This window comes from Penicillium crustosum, assembly GCF_028827405.1.
Source record: "Penicillium crustosum strain IBT 35664 chromosome Unknown utg000003l_segment0_segment0, whole genome shotgun sequence".
Lineage (NCBI taxonomy): Eukaryota > Fungi > Ascomycota > Eurotiomycetes > Eurotiales > Aspergillaceae > Penicillium > Penicillium crustosum.
The window spans coordinates 2913457-2929032 of NW_026623124.1; the positions used below are offsets into that span (position 1 = coordinate 2913457).

At 49.2% G+C, this 15576-nt stretch overlaps 7 protein-coding genes across 7 annotated transcripts; 2 read left to right on the plus strand and 5 right to left on the minus strand.

Moving 5' to 3' along the window:
* Positions 1-1027: 1027 nt before the first annotated feature.
* On the minus strand, positions 1028-2065 carry N7487_008179 (uncharacterized protein; the record flags this gene model as incomplete). Its single annotated transcript, XM_056875909.1, has 1 exon — positions 1028-2065. One exon carries the CDS (start codon positions 2063-2065, stop codon positions 1028-1030), a length of 1038 nt encoding a protein of 345 aa, XP_056728097.1.
* A 742-nt stretch (positions 2066-2807) lies between these two features.
* On the minus strand, positions 2808-4614 carry N7487_008180 (chaperonin-containing T-complex subunit CCT2; the record flags this gene model as incomplete). The annotated part of the gene is made up of 4 exons (XM_056875910.1): positions 2808-2867; positions 2931-4305; positions 4379-4536; positions 4612-4614. 4 exons carry the CDS (start codon positions 4612-4614, stop codon positions 2808-2810), a joined length of 1596 nt encoding a protein of 531 aa, XP_056728098.1.
* A 229-nt stretch (positions 4615-4843) lies between these two features.
* On the plus strand, positions 4844-6862 carry N7487_008181 (WD40 repeat domain-containing peptidylprolyl isomerase; the record flags this gene model as incomplete). Its single annotated transcript, XM_056875911.1, has 3 exons — positions 4844-4916; positions 4999-5373; positions 5427-6862. The coding sequence occupies 3 exons, from the start codon at positions 4844-4846 to the stop codon at positions 6860-6862; spliced, it is 1884 nt and encodes a 627-aa protein (XP_056728099.1).
* A 423-nt stretch (positions 6863-7285) lies between these two features.
* Positions 7286-8162, minus strand: N7487_008182 (uncharacterized protein; the record flags this gene model as incomplete). The annotated part of the gene is made up of 2 exons (XM_056875912.1): positions 7286-7637; positions 7729-8162. 2 exons carry the CDS (start codon positions 8160-8162, stop codon positions 7286-7288), a joined length of 786 nt encoding a protein of 261 aa, XP_056728100.1.
* A 1617-nt stretch (positions 8163-9779) lies between these two features.
* Positions 9780-10332, minus strand: N7487_008183 (nuclear transport factor 2 family protein; the record flags this gene model as incomplete). Its single annotated transcript, XM_056875913.1, has 2 exons — positions 9780-10120; positions 10182-10332. The coding sequence occupies 2 exons, from the start codon at positions 10330-10332 to the stop codon at positions 9780-9782; spliced, it is 492 nt and encodes a 163-aa protein (XP_056728101.1).
* A 1454-nt stretch (positions 10333-11786) lies between these two features.
* N7487_008184 (uncharacterized protein) lies at positions 11787-12434 on the plus strand (the record flags this gene model as incomplete). Its single annotated transcript, XM_056875914.1, has 1 exon — positions 11787-12434. One exon carries the CDS (start codon positions 11787-11789, stop codon positions 12432-12434), a length of 648 nt encoding a protein of 215 aa, XP_056728102.1.
* A 200-nt stretch (positions 12435-12634) lies between these two features.
* N7487_008185 (Major facilitator superfamily domain general substrate transporter) lies at positions 12635-14572 on the minus strand (the record flags this gene model as incomplete). Its single annotated transcript, XM_056875915.1, has 6 exons — positions 12635-12933; positions 13007-13273; positions 13392-13944; positions 13998-14178; positions 14268-14347; positions 14435-14572. 6 exons carry the CDS (start codon positions 14570-14572, stop codon positions 12635-12637), a joined length of 1518 nt encoding a protein of 505 aa, XP_056728103.1.
* Positions 14573-15576: the final 1004 nt, after the last annotated feature.

Sequence of the window (15576 nt, forward strand, 5' to 3'; positions counted from 1 at the left end):
CAGTCCCTGGTACGGTGGGCTGTCTCCGTCTAAGAATGTTAGGCTAATTTAGCGCATCAACTTGCATATTACTATGATATTCGATATATATTTTATAAACTGAATCTACATATTTCTTAATATCCTTTTACAATGGGAGTACTCCTTATTGCATTGCTAGATGGCTAGATTGCTAAGCTATTGCCCCTAAAAATACAGCGATGACGGTAAGACTCAGTTCCTGGCGGCAAATCTGGCCCTGCAGTAGATAAATGAAACGTCGGCATAGGCACTGAGACACCCCTTGATATATCTGCATTGATCTTAGTATAACTTCTATCATACCTACAAAGTACATCGTATATTGTCCAGGCAATGCCGATCTGATCCGTTGCCCACTTATGATCCACGAGATAGGAACGTGATCGTCATGTCAGAATCCAAGAGCATATGATGTATAGAGTATATTATAGCTGTTGCTATATCTGTGTAGGTGAGAATAATATCTTATTGCACAGAATCAAAAACTACCATATGAAGGACCCTGAATACATACATCAATCCTGTTGCCTTGGCTGCGCCTTGGCTACACACTAAGCTTTCAAACTCAGTGACCGCTTCCGGAAGTTCAACCTCGGCCGCTTTAGGAGATATTCATGCCTTATTATTTAGGTATCAAGGGTCTGCAGTCATCACATTAGTTAGGCCTCCAGGGCGTTGTGTTCTAAACATATGCCAGTATTGGTATAGAATTATTCATACGCCATCTATTCAAGAACCTTTACTTTAAACATATCCCCTATCTCTAGGTCGCACTGTGCTTGTTCTTCACAGTGTCACCTGCCGCTGGAGTACACGGCTTCACAGGCAATATTGGTGTTGTAAAAGTAGTGTGTAGATTGTTTATTTAGACTATCTGATAGTAAATGGTAGGTTACCTATGCCCGCCTGCCAGAATTAGCAGGCTCATGGCCATACGTAACACAAGAAGCTCATATATCAGCGCCTGCAGGCGGCTATTAGGTAGCTATCTACGATGCAATAGTCATCATCGATGCTGACTACGACTAAGAATGTACTGCTGTCGCTCTGATCCCCACATTGGCAACACTATCGACAACGGTGCGGGTTGCTTTTCTCCTCCTTGCCAAATGTCTGGATCGAGAGTCCGAATTTTAGTGCAATGTGGCAGTCGGAGTCCATTGTCCTCTGGAATCCCTTCCTCTTCCAGCCTTTCAATAGCACGAAGCTGCTCAGGATTCGCTGTTTGACGAAGCAGAGTCCAAAATTCCGCGTCGGACACTTGCCACAACACCTTATCATCTATAGATCCTGCTTCTACTAGCTCGCCTATCACCCGGCCCGTCCGCTGATATATGTCGATATGGGCCGGATTTGACCAGACGTCTCTGTCACTAGTGATATATGCGCGAGAAAGAACCAGCGCTATGTAGGGATCTTCTAGAACTAGTAAACGGCGGGTCGCTGTAGCACTAGGAAACGCCTTCAGTGAGCCGACAACCCTTCTAGCGTCTTCTATAGCAAGCTTGCCGAAGCTGACGGCGTCGCGCAAAGCGTAGTCTAGGCGATCGGCACATAGTTGAGGCGATGGCATCTCCACTAAAGGGAATAGTTCTTCTTCGAAAACATTCTGGTTGATCCCATATCTGGCGAGGATGTCCGGCAGCCGCGTCATCTCAAGATACCGTGTCTTGTGTACCTCGTGATAGCTTCCTTCCCCAGGCTTAGAGAGAGCGTGATCGATGACGTGACTGAGGGTGGTATGAGAGATGTCATGGAGAAGAGCAGCGACTTGTTCTTCAATCGTGGCACCAACTCTTCGCACGAGTATAAATGCACCGACTGAATGTTCGAGCCGAGTGACTGGCGGTGTCAGGCCCAAGAACCCAGTGACTCCATGCTGGCAGATGCCTTGTAGTCGCTGCACCTCCGTGCTTTGAAGAAGCTCTATGAGAACTGGCTCATGGATCAGTTCCTCTCCGTATATTTCATCCCGGATCAAGATGCTATGATTCTCGATGGGTTGGTGTGTCTGGAGGACGCCGGCACTGGTAGGAGATGACATCTCTGTTGGACCAACATGTATTGATAGAAGCAACCGAAGCAGGATGGTTGGGAAAAGTATATGCGCGGTCAAGGAAGTGTAGCCTACTCAGGGCGCTCATCCCTACACTCAGTGAGCAAATCAGGGTCCTCGGATGATGATCAGTGAGTGGATCAGGGTGCTCAGGGACGTGCTCAGTTTTACTCAGTGATCGAAAAGCGGCAAGAGGCAAGCACTAAAACGGAAAAGGAAGGTCTGGAGTGCCAGGCATTATCCGGTACCTAATATCAAGAATATTTCAATGATGTCGATGTAATAATTACAAGTGAGTGGCGCTTCTCATCCATCGCTCTATCTATGTTCATGCCTGCCGTGTAGGATCCCCTATAGTTAGTTAAAATTGAGATAAAACGTTATAATGATTCAAGTCCTGCTATACAAATTATGTCTAATAACCGGTCTTTGCACGCGATGCACGCGATCCTTTTGCCTGATGATCCAGATCTCGGAGGAAGACTCAAGACTATATGCGTTTAATACATCAATGCCGAGCTATACAGTGACTTCGAGACTAGAGGCTACATATAGGGTAACCAATACCATACGACGCAGCTGATGAGGGACCATATATCTACTTGGCAGACTACACAAATAGCTAGATGGATAGATCATGTACTTAGTTGAACTTCTATTGCACATTTTTTAGTTCCTTCATAGAAAGAGTACAGAGATGAATTCATCCATGTCATCACAATCGTGTCCATTACATCCGGGTGCGTTGGCGGGGAGCCGAACGGATGATGTTGTCCACCCGCAGGAGAAGCTAAAAAAGGTCAGCACATATTCCAAATCAAGTATCAAGAATAAAAAGCAGTGGATTACATACCTCGGCTGCCTCTGAGGCAGACGAAACCACCGCCTTCTTCAACTTATAAGCCTCAACCACACCAAGCTCACGCATATCCGCAATACCACCACCGGGTGTCAACAGATCAAGACCAGAGCTGGTCATACCGTTGTTGATGGCAGAGCGCAGACGAGTCACCAGATCGCTGGAGTCCAGACCGGCGTTGTCGGCCAGAATGGTAGGGAGCTGCTTCAGAGCGTGAGAGAAAGAGTCGACAGCAAGCTGCTTCTTGCCGGTCGTGTTCTGAGCCGCCTGTTCCACGGCCTTGGACATCACCATCTCGGCACAGCCACCGCCAAGTGTCACGCGGGGATCCCTGACAGTCTGCGAGAGGACAGCCAAAGCATCGTGGAGCGAACGCTCGGCCTCATCGAGAAGCTGCTCGGTGGCACCGCGCAGCACAATGGTGCAAGCCTGACCAGCGGCCACACCAGAGAACTTGATCAGGGTGTCCTCACCAATAATCACTTCCTCGATCAGATCACACCCACCCAGCTTAACCTGGTCGGGGTGGTCGAAGGTAGAGGCGATCTCACCACCGGTAACAAGGGCCAGGCGCTCGATGCCGTCGAAATCGGCGTGCTCAATGGACATGATACCAGCCTCGGTGAACAGCTGCTCGGGCCAGTTGTAGATGAGCTGACGGTTAACGAAGCAGTTAATACCGTGAGCCTTGATACGCTCGACCTTTTGGCGCATCTTCTCGCGCTCTGCCTTCTCCAACTCGGCAAGCTTGCCGGTCGACTCGACCTTGACTCGTGCGCCGAAAATCTTGACCTTATCTGTGTCCATGGCTGTGTTGGCAACCAGGATCTTGGCGTTCTCCAACCGCTTGGGCTGGTTGACACCAACCTTCTTGTCCATAATGAAACCCTCATCGAGGTATGAATCGCTCAGCTTTCCACCGGCCTTCTTAATAATCTGGATGTGAGAAAGATCGGTGGATCCCTTAAGACGCAGCACGGCATCACAAGCCAACTTGGCGAATTGGTCCCGGTCTTGCGAAAGAACCTTCGAGCTGAGTGTTGTGCGGGCAATGGCGTGCAAGTCCTTGCGGAAAGCCTCGGGGTCCTGGCTGCGGTCGACCGCGGTAGCCTCGAGAGCAGTGAGGGCAGCCTTGCTGGCTATCCGGTAACCCTCGATGATGGTCTGGGGGTGAATCTTCTTGGCAACAAGCTGTTCGGCCTCACGCAGCAACTCGGCGGCCAAAACGGTGACCGATGTGGTTCCGTCACCAACCTCGTCGTCCTGAACCTTAGAGATGTTGACCAAAACCTTGGCCGCAGCGTTATCCAAAGCGATGGACTTAAGAATCGTAGCACCGTCGTTCGTCACCAGGATGTCTCCTGTAGACCTGCGAGAACAGCCATGTCAGTATTTCCGGGGTCATATCACCACATAGGATTATCAATCAGTCCCCCACGTACGCAGATTGTAAGATTTTATCCATTCCCTTGGGGCCAAGGGTACTCTTCACGAGGTCTCCGACGGCGATAGCACCGACGAAGGCCGAGAGACGGGCATTCTCGCCCTTCTCTTCAGTGACATCGTCACCAAAGATCTGTGTGGGATTGCCGAAAGATGCCTAGGAGGGGTAAAGGTGAGCGAGTGCGAACACATATTTTCCACGCTCTCGCGGGTCGACTTGGGAATATCATACCATGATGACCAGCTGAATAAGGCAATCGACCAAAGATCAAATGTCTTGCTGGAGAGGTTGAATCGACTTCTCCTGTCAACAGTGGGGTGGGAAAGGAGAAAAGTTGCCGCACGATTGGCCCGAGCTTCTGATTGGCTGCACTCCATCACCGCCCGCGATTCCTCTCGACGTTTCCTTTCTGTCGTGACGATCTCTTTCGCTGGAATTGACCTTGTTCCTGTCAATATCGACAATGGCGGACTCCGGTGAACAAGCTCAGGCTGCCGCGAACAAGCGGCCTCACTCTGCTGTCGAGGCCGAGAACAGTGAGTCCCCTGCATCGTGGACACCAACCAGACCGCTCCCTCGAACGGAACTTAGTAGATACTAACTGTATGCGATTGCTAGGTGATGACTCTTCCGACGACGATTTCGGCCCTGCACTGCCCTCAGAGGTCGCCCCCAAAAAGAAGCGGCGCAAGCTTCCCTTCGAGAAAGTCTACATCAATGCGCTACCAGTCTCCGCGCGATATTCTAAGTCGCTTATGCACAAGGACCAATTGTCGTTTGTGACTGTTGCACCTTATACGGACTTTGTAATCACTTCCTCCGTCGATGGATATGTCAAGTTCTGGAAAAAGATGGCGGAAGGCATCGAGTTCGTGAAGGAGTTCCTTGCCCACCCAGGCGAGATTCGGGGTGTAACTGTTAGCGCGGACGGCCGCAGTTTCGCGACAGCGGGACTGGACAAGACAGTGAAGATCTTTGATGTTATTACATTCGGTAGGCTTGGAATGTATAACTCTCGTGGTTTAGTGACATGCTGACATTAATAGATCTCTTGGCGATGTATACCCTGGACTTCGTACCTCGATGTATTTGCTGGGTACACCCGCGTGGTGCCTCGCTCCCCCTGCTAGCCGTGACAGACGAGTCAAGTAATACGATTCAAGTATTCGACGGACGTGGCGAAAATCCCCAGCCATTGCACACTTTGAAGTCGATCCACCGCAGCCCCGTGGTCTCACTCGCATTCAACAACGCATTCGACTGCGTCGTCTCCGCCGATGAAACAGGAATGATCGAATATTGGAGAGCTGGAGACGGATCTTTCGAGAAACCTGACAATGTCTTCGAGTTAAAATCCTCAACAAATCTCTTCGCATTTAAGAAAGCCAAATCCGTCCCGACATCCATCACAATCTCCCCGACCGGCGAGCACTTCGCCACAGTTTCCTTCCCAGACCGACAAATCCGAGTATTCGACTTCGCAACCGGAAAGCTCTACCGCACATACGACGAATCAATAACCACCATCACGGAGATGCAGCAAGCGGGAACAGCACCGTACGAACTAGATGAAGTAGAGTTCGGACGCCGCCTAGGTGTCGAGCGTGAACTCGAAAGCGAAGCCACGCGGAACAAAGTAAACGTTTCGTTCGACGAATCCGGACACTTCATCCTGTACGGCTCTCTGTACGGCGTGAAATGTATCAACACCTACACAAACCGGGTCGTGCGCGTCTACGGCCGCGAAGAGCCATTCCGAGCGCTCAACCTCGCATTGTACCAGGGCCAACCGCAACGCAAAGGCGTCGTCACCGTCTCAATGGCAGCCAGTAGCAACCCGCTCCTGCAAGAAGCCGAAGAACGCGACCCGATCCTCCTCTGCACCGGATTCGCCAAGGTGCGCTTCTACATGTTCACGAACGAAACCGAGATCTCGAAATCCGTCCGCGACGTCCAAAACGAGAAACCAACCCAGGCAGCGGCTGGCACTAGTACGGCAACTACCAAAGCCGCTGAGACCGGCACTGCGGCAATCCTGCACACGACCTTCGGCGACATCCACCTGCGCTTATATCCCTCGGCTGCGCCACGGGCCGTGGAGAACTTCGTCACACATGCCCGGAATGGCTATTACGATAACACGATCTTCCACCGTGTGATCCGCAAATTCATGATCCAAGGTGGAGACCCACAAGGTGACGGGACGGGAGGTGAGTCTATCTGGGGCGGGGAATTCGCCGACGAGTTCTCCGTTCTCAAGCACGATAAGCCGTATACGCTGTCGATGGCCAACGCCGGACCCAATACAAATGCTAGTCAGTTCTTCATTACCACGGAGAAGACGCCGTGGTTGGATAATAAGCATACTGTCTTTGGACGTGCAGTGCAGGGCTTGGATATCGTGCATAAGATCGAGAATGTGCGGACGCATAAGGAGAAACCAGAAGTTGATATTAAGATTGTTAGTATTAGTATCTCGTGATATACCAGCCTCGGGTGGAATTAAGAGGTACTACAAAAAATGTGTATAAGCAATCATGGAAGAAATGTGCGCCCGCGTTGTACTATGTACTCTGTCACTTGTTCAGACAGATTGAAAATAAATGGCGAATGAGAGTTAAAAAAGAGAATCGACACAGTCGTCAGCAGAAATCCACTCCGCTATATTTTAGGCCAAAGCCCGCGTAAAAAAGGAAAGGAAAAGAGACGAAAAGAGAGAGAAAAGAGGCGCAAGACCAACAATAAGAAAAAGAAAAACATAGCGTAAAGCCCATTATCCGTACCAAACACCAAGAAATGCAACCATAACCAGGTAGTATGGTATAGAAGTAGCACATCGCAAATAAAAAAGAACGTCAGAAACCCATAGATCAAAAAAAAAAATAAGATAGTACCAAAACAAGCCCTAGACCTGCCGAATCTCCACATCCCCAGGGCCCTGCTCGACCTTCGTCAGACGCGTCCGAGACCCGGGGACAGGAGTACTCGTTTTCGCCATTGTAGAGCGCGAGCTACTAGCCAGGGAATCAGCACCCAAGCCAGCAGTCTGCACCGGCACCGGCGGGGCACCGGCCCAGGCGGCATTGGGCGGAACGGGCGGGGAAGCTGTGCTCAGCAAGCTGCTACCACCGCCGTGATAGAGATTTGGGCGTTTAGCGTCGTAGCGACGCTTGAGCCATACGCCGAGTACGGCGATAGCGCTGAATCCGATGACCAAGACGATGAGCATGATGACCCAGCGGTAGTGGGTACTCCACCTTTTGGGGGGGCAAAAGTCAGCGATTGGTCCTGGGGTGTGGATGTAGTCTCGATTTCCGATTTGCGCTGCAGAGTTGGGATCAAACATACCATGACTTATTCTCCTCTGTGGTGGCTCCGGATTTGCTTGTGGTTGCGCTTGAGCTGGAACTGGATGTAGCGCCTGCGGCTGCGGAGGAGGTTGCTGTGGTAGCGGTGTTGGATGTATCCTTGCCGCCGGAGTTGCAGTAGTTATTGTACCAGGTTGAGAGGGTGGCTTGGTCGGTGGTGCTGCAGGTGGAGCAGATGCTGCCGGAAGTTTTGAGGCCAGTGAGCAGGGATGACTGGCAGAAGCATGAGGTCCAGGTTGAGGGGTCAGCTGCCTCGCAGGAGGTCTGGGCGGTTGTTAGGGTGGTGCAGGTCAGACCGCACTGAGGGAATGTACTGGAGGCTGATGTGGGGAGGATGCTGTCGGCGGCTAGGGCTGAGATTGTGAGGGCGATAAGGGCGAGGAAGAGGACTGGGAGGCGCGTAGTGAGTGACATGGTGAGAGTTGATGTTTTGAAGATCTGTTTTGATGAGGGGGTAAAGTAGCGAATGTGGGAGTGAGAGCCGTAAGGCTCGATTTGATGTTTGAATAGGATCTCTCAGTCCATAGTGTTGCATAGATTAAAGAGAGAAAGAAGAGTCCAAAATGACCAGAAAACGAGGAGACGGTTTTTGGGTCTAGTCGCCGAACGATTCCGGATTCGGCTTTTTTTTCCTTTTTTTGCTTTTCTTTTTACCCTGTAGGGTACGGAGTAGTACCTTGGAGACTATTTAAGATGGTCTTTTTAATTTCTTTTTAATTACTTGATGTTAGTATATAATGTAGGTAGTACTGTAGTACTGTACCTGACAGCAACTGATCGCATGCGTCTGGTTAATCTCCGCAAACGGCCCATCCAACGTGGAAAACACCCAACATTCCGATCAGTTGAGAGATTTGAGAGATTCGAGAGATTCTCTTAGCATTCTGACACCTGCCAGATCTTAAATTCCTAGATGAAATTCAAGGTCGATTTCTATCCGGAAGTTACATCGCTGGATGCAGTAAATGATTGACTTCCACGTTTTTTTTAAGGCTATTTTAGACTAACTATTGCCTTGGCTGAAGATCAATACCTTCATGCAAGGAGTTACTTATATCTATATTGTCTATATTCTAGTACTCCGTACATCGATGTGCTAGGTACGATGCACGATATATGGACTGAGTGATCTATTTTCTTACCGAATCTGTTTTGTACTGATCGGTATGTTATAACCCATCCCTGTCCTTCATTAACTCCAAACAAGGGCCCACCACGATCGGCAGCCCAGACGGTTGAAATAAGGCGTGGAATCCGTTTCAACGTCTTGTTAAGTGGACATTGTAAGATTGCACACCCTTGGATGGAGTATCAAGATTGAATATATCCGTGGATTGCGATATTATTATCTCATGTACGGAGTAGAGAGGCTATTAACTGTGCCTAAGCATAGGCCCCACTCTTCCCTGCGTAGATAAATTCGCAACTTCTGTTTGAAATCGCCAATCATGTACCCTTGAATGGCTCGTGTCAGGTTCTATTTGTGCCGATTGGTTCAGTGTTTTGACCGGGTCGCTAAAAAGGTGTCATACAGAGAACTCGATATGAGGTAATCCAGGGGGGCGGCGGAAAGTCTATGGTTGCGTGGGAGATTATGTCCACGGGTGATTGATTCCGCATAGGCGTTTTCATAGATCTAATTAGGACTAGTGCAAAATGTCCAACTGGGTTTAGCGCATGATCCCAAGGTTGTCCCGATCTTGCTGCATATCTTTATCATATACCCGTACGTTAATATCGAGGACGTAACCTAACTAGTATTCCAATGATTGCGACTAGGTAGAGGATTATACCTCGCATAGTTATGACATTTATTTCAAATGCCCACGTTGCCAAACGTCATTCGCCTTCATAAGTGGTCTTCTACAGCACACGGCGAGTGGTTACTATGATAAATTGATTGAAAGAGGTAGCTGACTTAGCAAATTTCTTCGCTGCTAGATCTCGTATTGCCTTAGCCACATAAACGATTCTATTTACAAGACGAGTGCAGAAATCTTCAACAAAAAAAGGTTCGCTTGCTTGTTCCTCTCACCATCCGTTGAAGGCATTGATATCAAAGCCCTCCCACAGCAGCTTTCCATACTCAAGTTCACGGGCAATTTTTCCATCACTATTCCACCATATCGTAGATAGCATGATCATGCCCGAGGAATCGCCCTTCTTTATTCCAGGAGGAAGGTTGGGCTTGGCTACCTCGGGAGGATCAACCTTCAATGTGAACCGTACCACGTTTTCCAGGACTGCAAACGAGCCGGGCTCGGAACTGCCGTGGAGCGAGATAGCCTCAACTGAGATATTCGTCATAAGACTACTAAATCCCTTGTTCTGTTGGTACCAAGCCCCTTTAGATGACCTAACAATACCGAGGGCTATATGAAAATAAAGTATTAGAATGGTAATTGGGAAAGGAGAAGGGAAATTAGCTCTTACGGATGTCGCTCATGCGATAATCATCAGCCACCATACTGTCCATTTTGTCGGCATCGGCATTCGCGAAAGCTTCGAAGTACTCAGTAATGCGTGCCAGCAATACCTTGTCATCATGGTTTTGGATGCGGTCACTGATAAATGGGGACGCCATATTGGATGAGATGTGATTTCGGTGGTTTATTTGTCACAGTAAGTATTGCGAAATGAATTGTCAAAATGTCTGATCTCTTCATACATGGAAATGAAGCCATATTTATATCTTTCCTTTCCACGAAACTTGCTTTTTGTGATGAGAACCAGAAATAATTGTGGGCACTGAGCGGTGTCATTCCTAAACGCTGTGCTCTCCATGGTTCGTACATGGATCAACGAAGGCGACAATGCATGGAGGCAGTCCGCATTACAATACCACGTCATGATTTCGGGGTCCCTGGGTTTGTATGGTGGGATAGGTGATAGAAGCGTCAAAACTGCATCAACGCCGCTAGGATCGATTCCGTACAACATAGGAGTCCTGAATTCTTGGCATGCAAGAATTGATATGTTGTAGAAGAAGCAATATATGCATGAAATCAATTGGGGTTTAGCGTTGAACTCCAATGGCATGTTAATTATAACGAATTAACTTGGATGTTCAACAGACTATAGTTGCTGAAGGATTGGGCAAGGAAATTGAAGCCGTGTCGATGGTTTTATTTCTCAATTTGAGTAAATGCTAAATCAAAGGGTCCTCAAGTTCTCCAGTCCCCAGCTCTGCGGTCGATCAGAAAGTGGTGGGGTTATCTACATGCCCCGACGCGCAATGTGGCACACTTCAGCTTCAAGTTAGAAGCGCCACTTGGGCTTGCCGGCTTTTCGTAGAATTAAGTTATTGCCAATTAACAAATAATGTACCTATCCCATGCCTTTGTTGTGCAGGAAGGCTTCCATGCTGAGACATTCCCCTTTGCTGCCATAGGCCCCGATATGACTGCCATATCAGCCAGCCACATCAGCCAGGGCCGACAAGGTTCTCACGCGGGGTTTCGGCCGTAAGGCAGATTCGCAGTCCCGCTGCGCAGGGACAATTTCCCTAAAGGAGTATAGGGCGAATGCGCCTGCATGCACAGAGGCCAAATATAGGCCAGCCGATTGACATCTAGCGAGGACCGGACGAGGGAGGGCAGCTCAGGTTGCAGTCGCGGGGTTGCAGAAGAGCCGACGAGTCATACGGGAAAAAGGTGGGTCCACAGGTGCTTAGCAGCTCTATGATCCGGGCCAATCGCAAACATGTCTCACATGCGAGTTGGAGGAGAGAGGGAGGCGAACAGAAAATCGGTTGTTGAACGGAGGGACAGCAGGGTTTATAGAACGACGCATGGGAACCTTGACATACAGACGGACTAAGAGCGCTAAACCAAAAGGGTCGAGACTAAACCTAACGGAGTAATTCCCACACCGATATGGAATATGTACGTAAAAGACACCAAAAATAAGAAAAACAAGCAATAACCTTGGAAGAGTCTCAGGACTAGCCCGAGTGGAAAGCCCGTCGATTGATTGGACGACTCCACCTACATCTCCCCCGCATTCCCTTCACCCTTTCTACTACCAATTACAGCAATCATGCCAACAATGCCCTCCCGCCAACTTCTTTCAACTCTAATAACCTCCCTCAGTAACACACGTTGGACCTTAACCCGAACCCTCCGGAGTGAAAACCCCCTCGATCTAAACGGCGAACTCCGTGGAACCGCAACCTTCACCGCACAACCCCCCACCACCACAACCGACCGCGACTGGCTATATTGCGAAGAAGGCGAGATACCCAGCAATGTCGGTACAGGTGCCTTGCCGCCAGGTCTACGATGGACAAAGAAGTATATCTGGCGTCAGGACAGCGACAGCGGACGCGTCAGTGTCTGGTTCGTGAAAGTCGCGCCGGGCCCCGAACAAGCAGACTACCTATTCCACGACTTCGATTTTGATTCGGGTTCGGATACGCTGCTAGAGTCGGACTCAGGGTCTGCGCAGAAGGATCCCGGTGAATTCGTGGCGCCGCCCGTACCGCCCGCTGTCTCGACCTCCGGCAAAGAGACCACCGTCCTCAATGCTAGAGGTAACCATCTCTGTATCAACGATATGTATCGCACGGCATATGCGTTCCGCATTGAGCCTGATACCGGAGAGGTGCTTAGCTGGGCTAGTCGACATGTTGTGCGAGGCCCGAAGAAGGGACAGGATATTGTTAATCGGTACGAGAAGGAGGCATGAGATGGAATTTAAAGGATCCTACAATTGCGATGGTTCTCGCACGAGGCTACGACCAAGTTCTTATAGACGCCTTGCATAACCCTGGAGTCGTCTACCTACCTACTAAGATGACCGTTGTGATGCTATATGTTCATTTCCCACTAATATCTCGATCTGGCTCTGCTATCCCTTCCACGCCTATCCGGCTATCCCACCGTTGCTCACAGCGTGTAAATGAAGTCCGGTCTTTTGTCACCCAATAGTTCGATCTGGTTCTGATCCAAGCCCGCGATCCAGTGATCGCGTTCGCCGCGTCTGCGTTTGCTGTTCTCGCGTCGGAGCAGGAGGTACTGCACCACGGATCCACCAAAGAGGAATAGGACCAGGTAGCCAAGTACTACTCCATGACCGGGGTAGAATTTTGGCTTATCATCATCGCGGTAGATGTTGGATGAGACGATGCCGTTGAGGTTTCCCCAGCCGATGATAAACCCGAGGGAGACTCCTCGTTTGTATACACCTAGACAGCAATGGGTTAGTCCTGGCTTTCGTCGTATACATAAGATAAGAGCGGAGTTCAGGACAAAAGTTACCTTCGGTGTTGTTACTAGTCCATGAAATCGTGTTCGCAATGGCTGGGTAGATGCCCATAGCTCCGAGGAAGGTTCCTGCGTAGCGGGCACCGGCGGACTCACAGCCTAAGAGCATGGCGAATCCTATCATACCGAGGAGCGAAACGGCGATATTGCAGAGACCACGCTGTCTCGTACGGTCTGCGATGAATCCGACTGTCACTGTCAAAACGGCAGCGGCGGCATATGGCGGTACACTCAACAACTGAGCACGAATCGAGCTGTAGCCTTTAGAAGCAATTAGTAAATAGCTGTGATATACCGGGCGCAATATCCAATGTCAATAATTACCCTAGAAACCCATGTTAGCTCAACAGTTTCCAATCTCGCAATGTGACAACACAACTCACTAGTTCACTGATAATAGTAGGCACGAAAAGCGAGAACGCATAAAGCGACCCATCAGCCCCCATATAAATAACAGCTCCAGTATAAGTCTTCCAATCCTTCAGACTGGACCAAAAGTAGTCCATCTTAAACTCCTCATGCTCAGCACTCGATTGCTGATCCATCGCGAGTCTCCTAAGAACACGCTTGCGATCGATGTCGGACAAGAACCGCGCCTGATCTGGGAAGTCATAGACACACCAAAATGAGGCAATGCCAATGATGAAGGTAAGAAGGCCTTCCAAAATGAAAATCCAAGACCAGCCCGGCTTACCGGCCACGCCGTCCATCTTCGCAATGGCTGCTGCTAGCAGTCCGCCAAAGGAACCTGCGAGCGCGGCCGCGGAGAAGAAAATTGCCATTCGCACACCAAATTCGGAGCGCTTGTACCAGCATGAGAGGAAATAGCCTACTCCAGGGAATAGACCGGCTTCTGATAGGCCCAGGAACCAGCGGACGGCCATTAGCCCATTATAGTTTTTTACGAAGCCCATGAAGGTCATGCAAATTCCCTGCAATTGGTTAGAAGAATAGTAAACCAAAAGAAAGGGAATATTTCACTTACCCATGCCATCATAATAAGTGGGATAAATATACTCGGCCGCAACCGCTTGAGCAGGACGTTAGTCGCGGGCTCGAAGACGGAGTACGAGACGAAAAAGATAGTCAGGGTTGCATTGTATTGAGCATTTGTCATGTTCAGATCTGTTTGAAGACCGACAAGTTTTGCGTTTCCGATATTTGTCCTTTGAACGAGGTCAAAATTAGTTCAGTGATATTTCCTCGGGTAGCGAGTCCATGGATCCTGGATTGATTCCAAGGTGCTCTTGCTTACCGATCAAGGAACGAGACAAGATAAAGTAGACTGAGCCATGGTACGAGCCGGATATCAAGTTGCCATAGTAGCTTACGATCCTATTGTGTTTGTTTTAATCAGTTGCTGAAACTTGAAATGAAATGATGTTGTTGAAGAGTAACATGGGAAAACAAGGGATAACATACGATTTCTGCCCTTTCTTCATCACTCAATCCAGCATCGGGATCCTCAAATCCAGCAGCAGCAAGGGGATCCTTGGAATCGAGAATTTTCTCGGGGTCAGAAGACCGGGACTCGGTTGGTTTCTCAAAGGAATTAACCATAATGCAAGATCGAGCAGATCGGCAGGGGGAAATGCTCCGAAATATACGACTGCTTTTCGCCGGCCTGCGAGCTATTTATGAAGAAATTGAGAAAACTCCAATCTAAGGAAACCAAAAGCCACCAAGTACTTGGTAAAGAGGGGCAAACACGCGATCGCTTATATTCGGTAGATGGACCTGTGAGATTCCTAGCGTCTAGCTGAATGATGGTGGCTACACCCTGGCCCGTGTCCTATCCCGCGTGCAGGAATTGCAACATTAGTTTGGATCTGGATGCTGGGGCCCGGGCTGATCGGCATGGAATTGAGTGATTCGGGTATGATCTGCATGAAATTGGGTCACAAAGAGAGTTTGAATAAGAAAAAAAGGGTCAGCATTATTGTACTGTATCTGATTTAGTCTGATATTAAGTCTTAACCCCCTGGACTTCAGTATATTACTATGGATGTATGGTATATTTGATGTATAGGTTGAGTCTGGGCATCTGGGGAAAATTAGGACATCCCCCGCATATACCCCGGGCTCCACTAAGCGAAGCTTTCCCGTCCCCATCTGATGTATGAATTGCCAAGTCCACAACGGCCCGCTCCTTTAGATTGAACACGAGAGACCTCGGTTTTGCTCAGAAATGTATGTCCTTACTATGTGCACTCGGCCGAGAGCACATTGGTGGTGGTGTCGGCCGACGTGACTATAATGAAGGTTGATCTACTCAGTACCGAAATCCGAAGCTAGTCGAAAGGGGGTGCGGTTAACGCCCATCGAGCCAATTGACTGTGTAATCTCCTGGACCCACTAAAGATAATGACCTTTTTCTCCATGTTTTGATTGGACAGTGGACTCGGCATTGTGGAAGGGTTGTCTCGGCATTGATCTCGCTAACAATCTTGCTCCGCAGCCCCGAACAACTCGGCCCAATGAACATACAGCTATACAAAATATTCCGTGGTAAAGGGATTCTGATAGCGCTGGCCTTTCTCGGGCAGTTACGCTAAGCCCCGCAT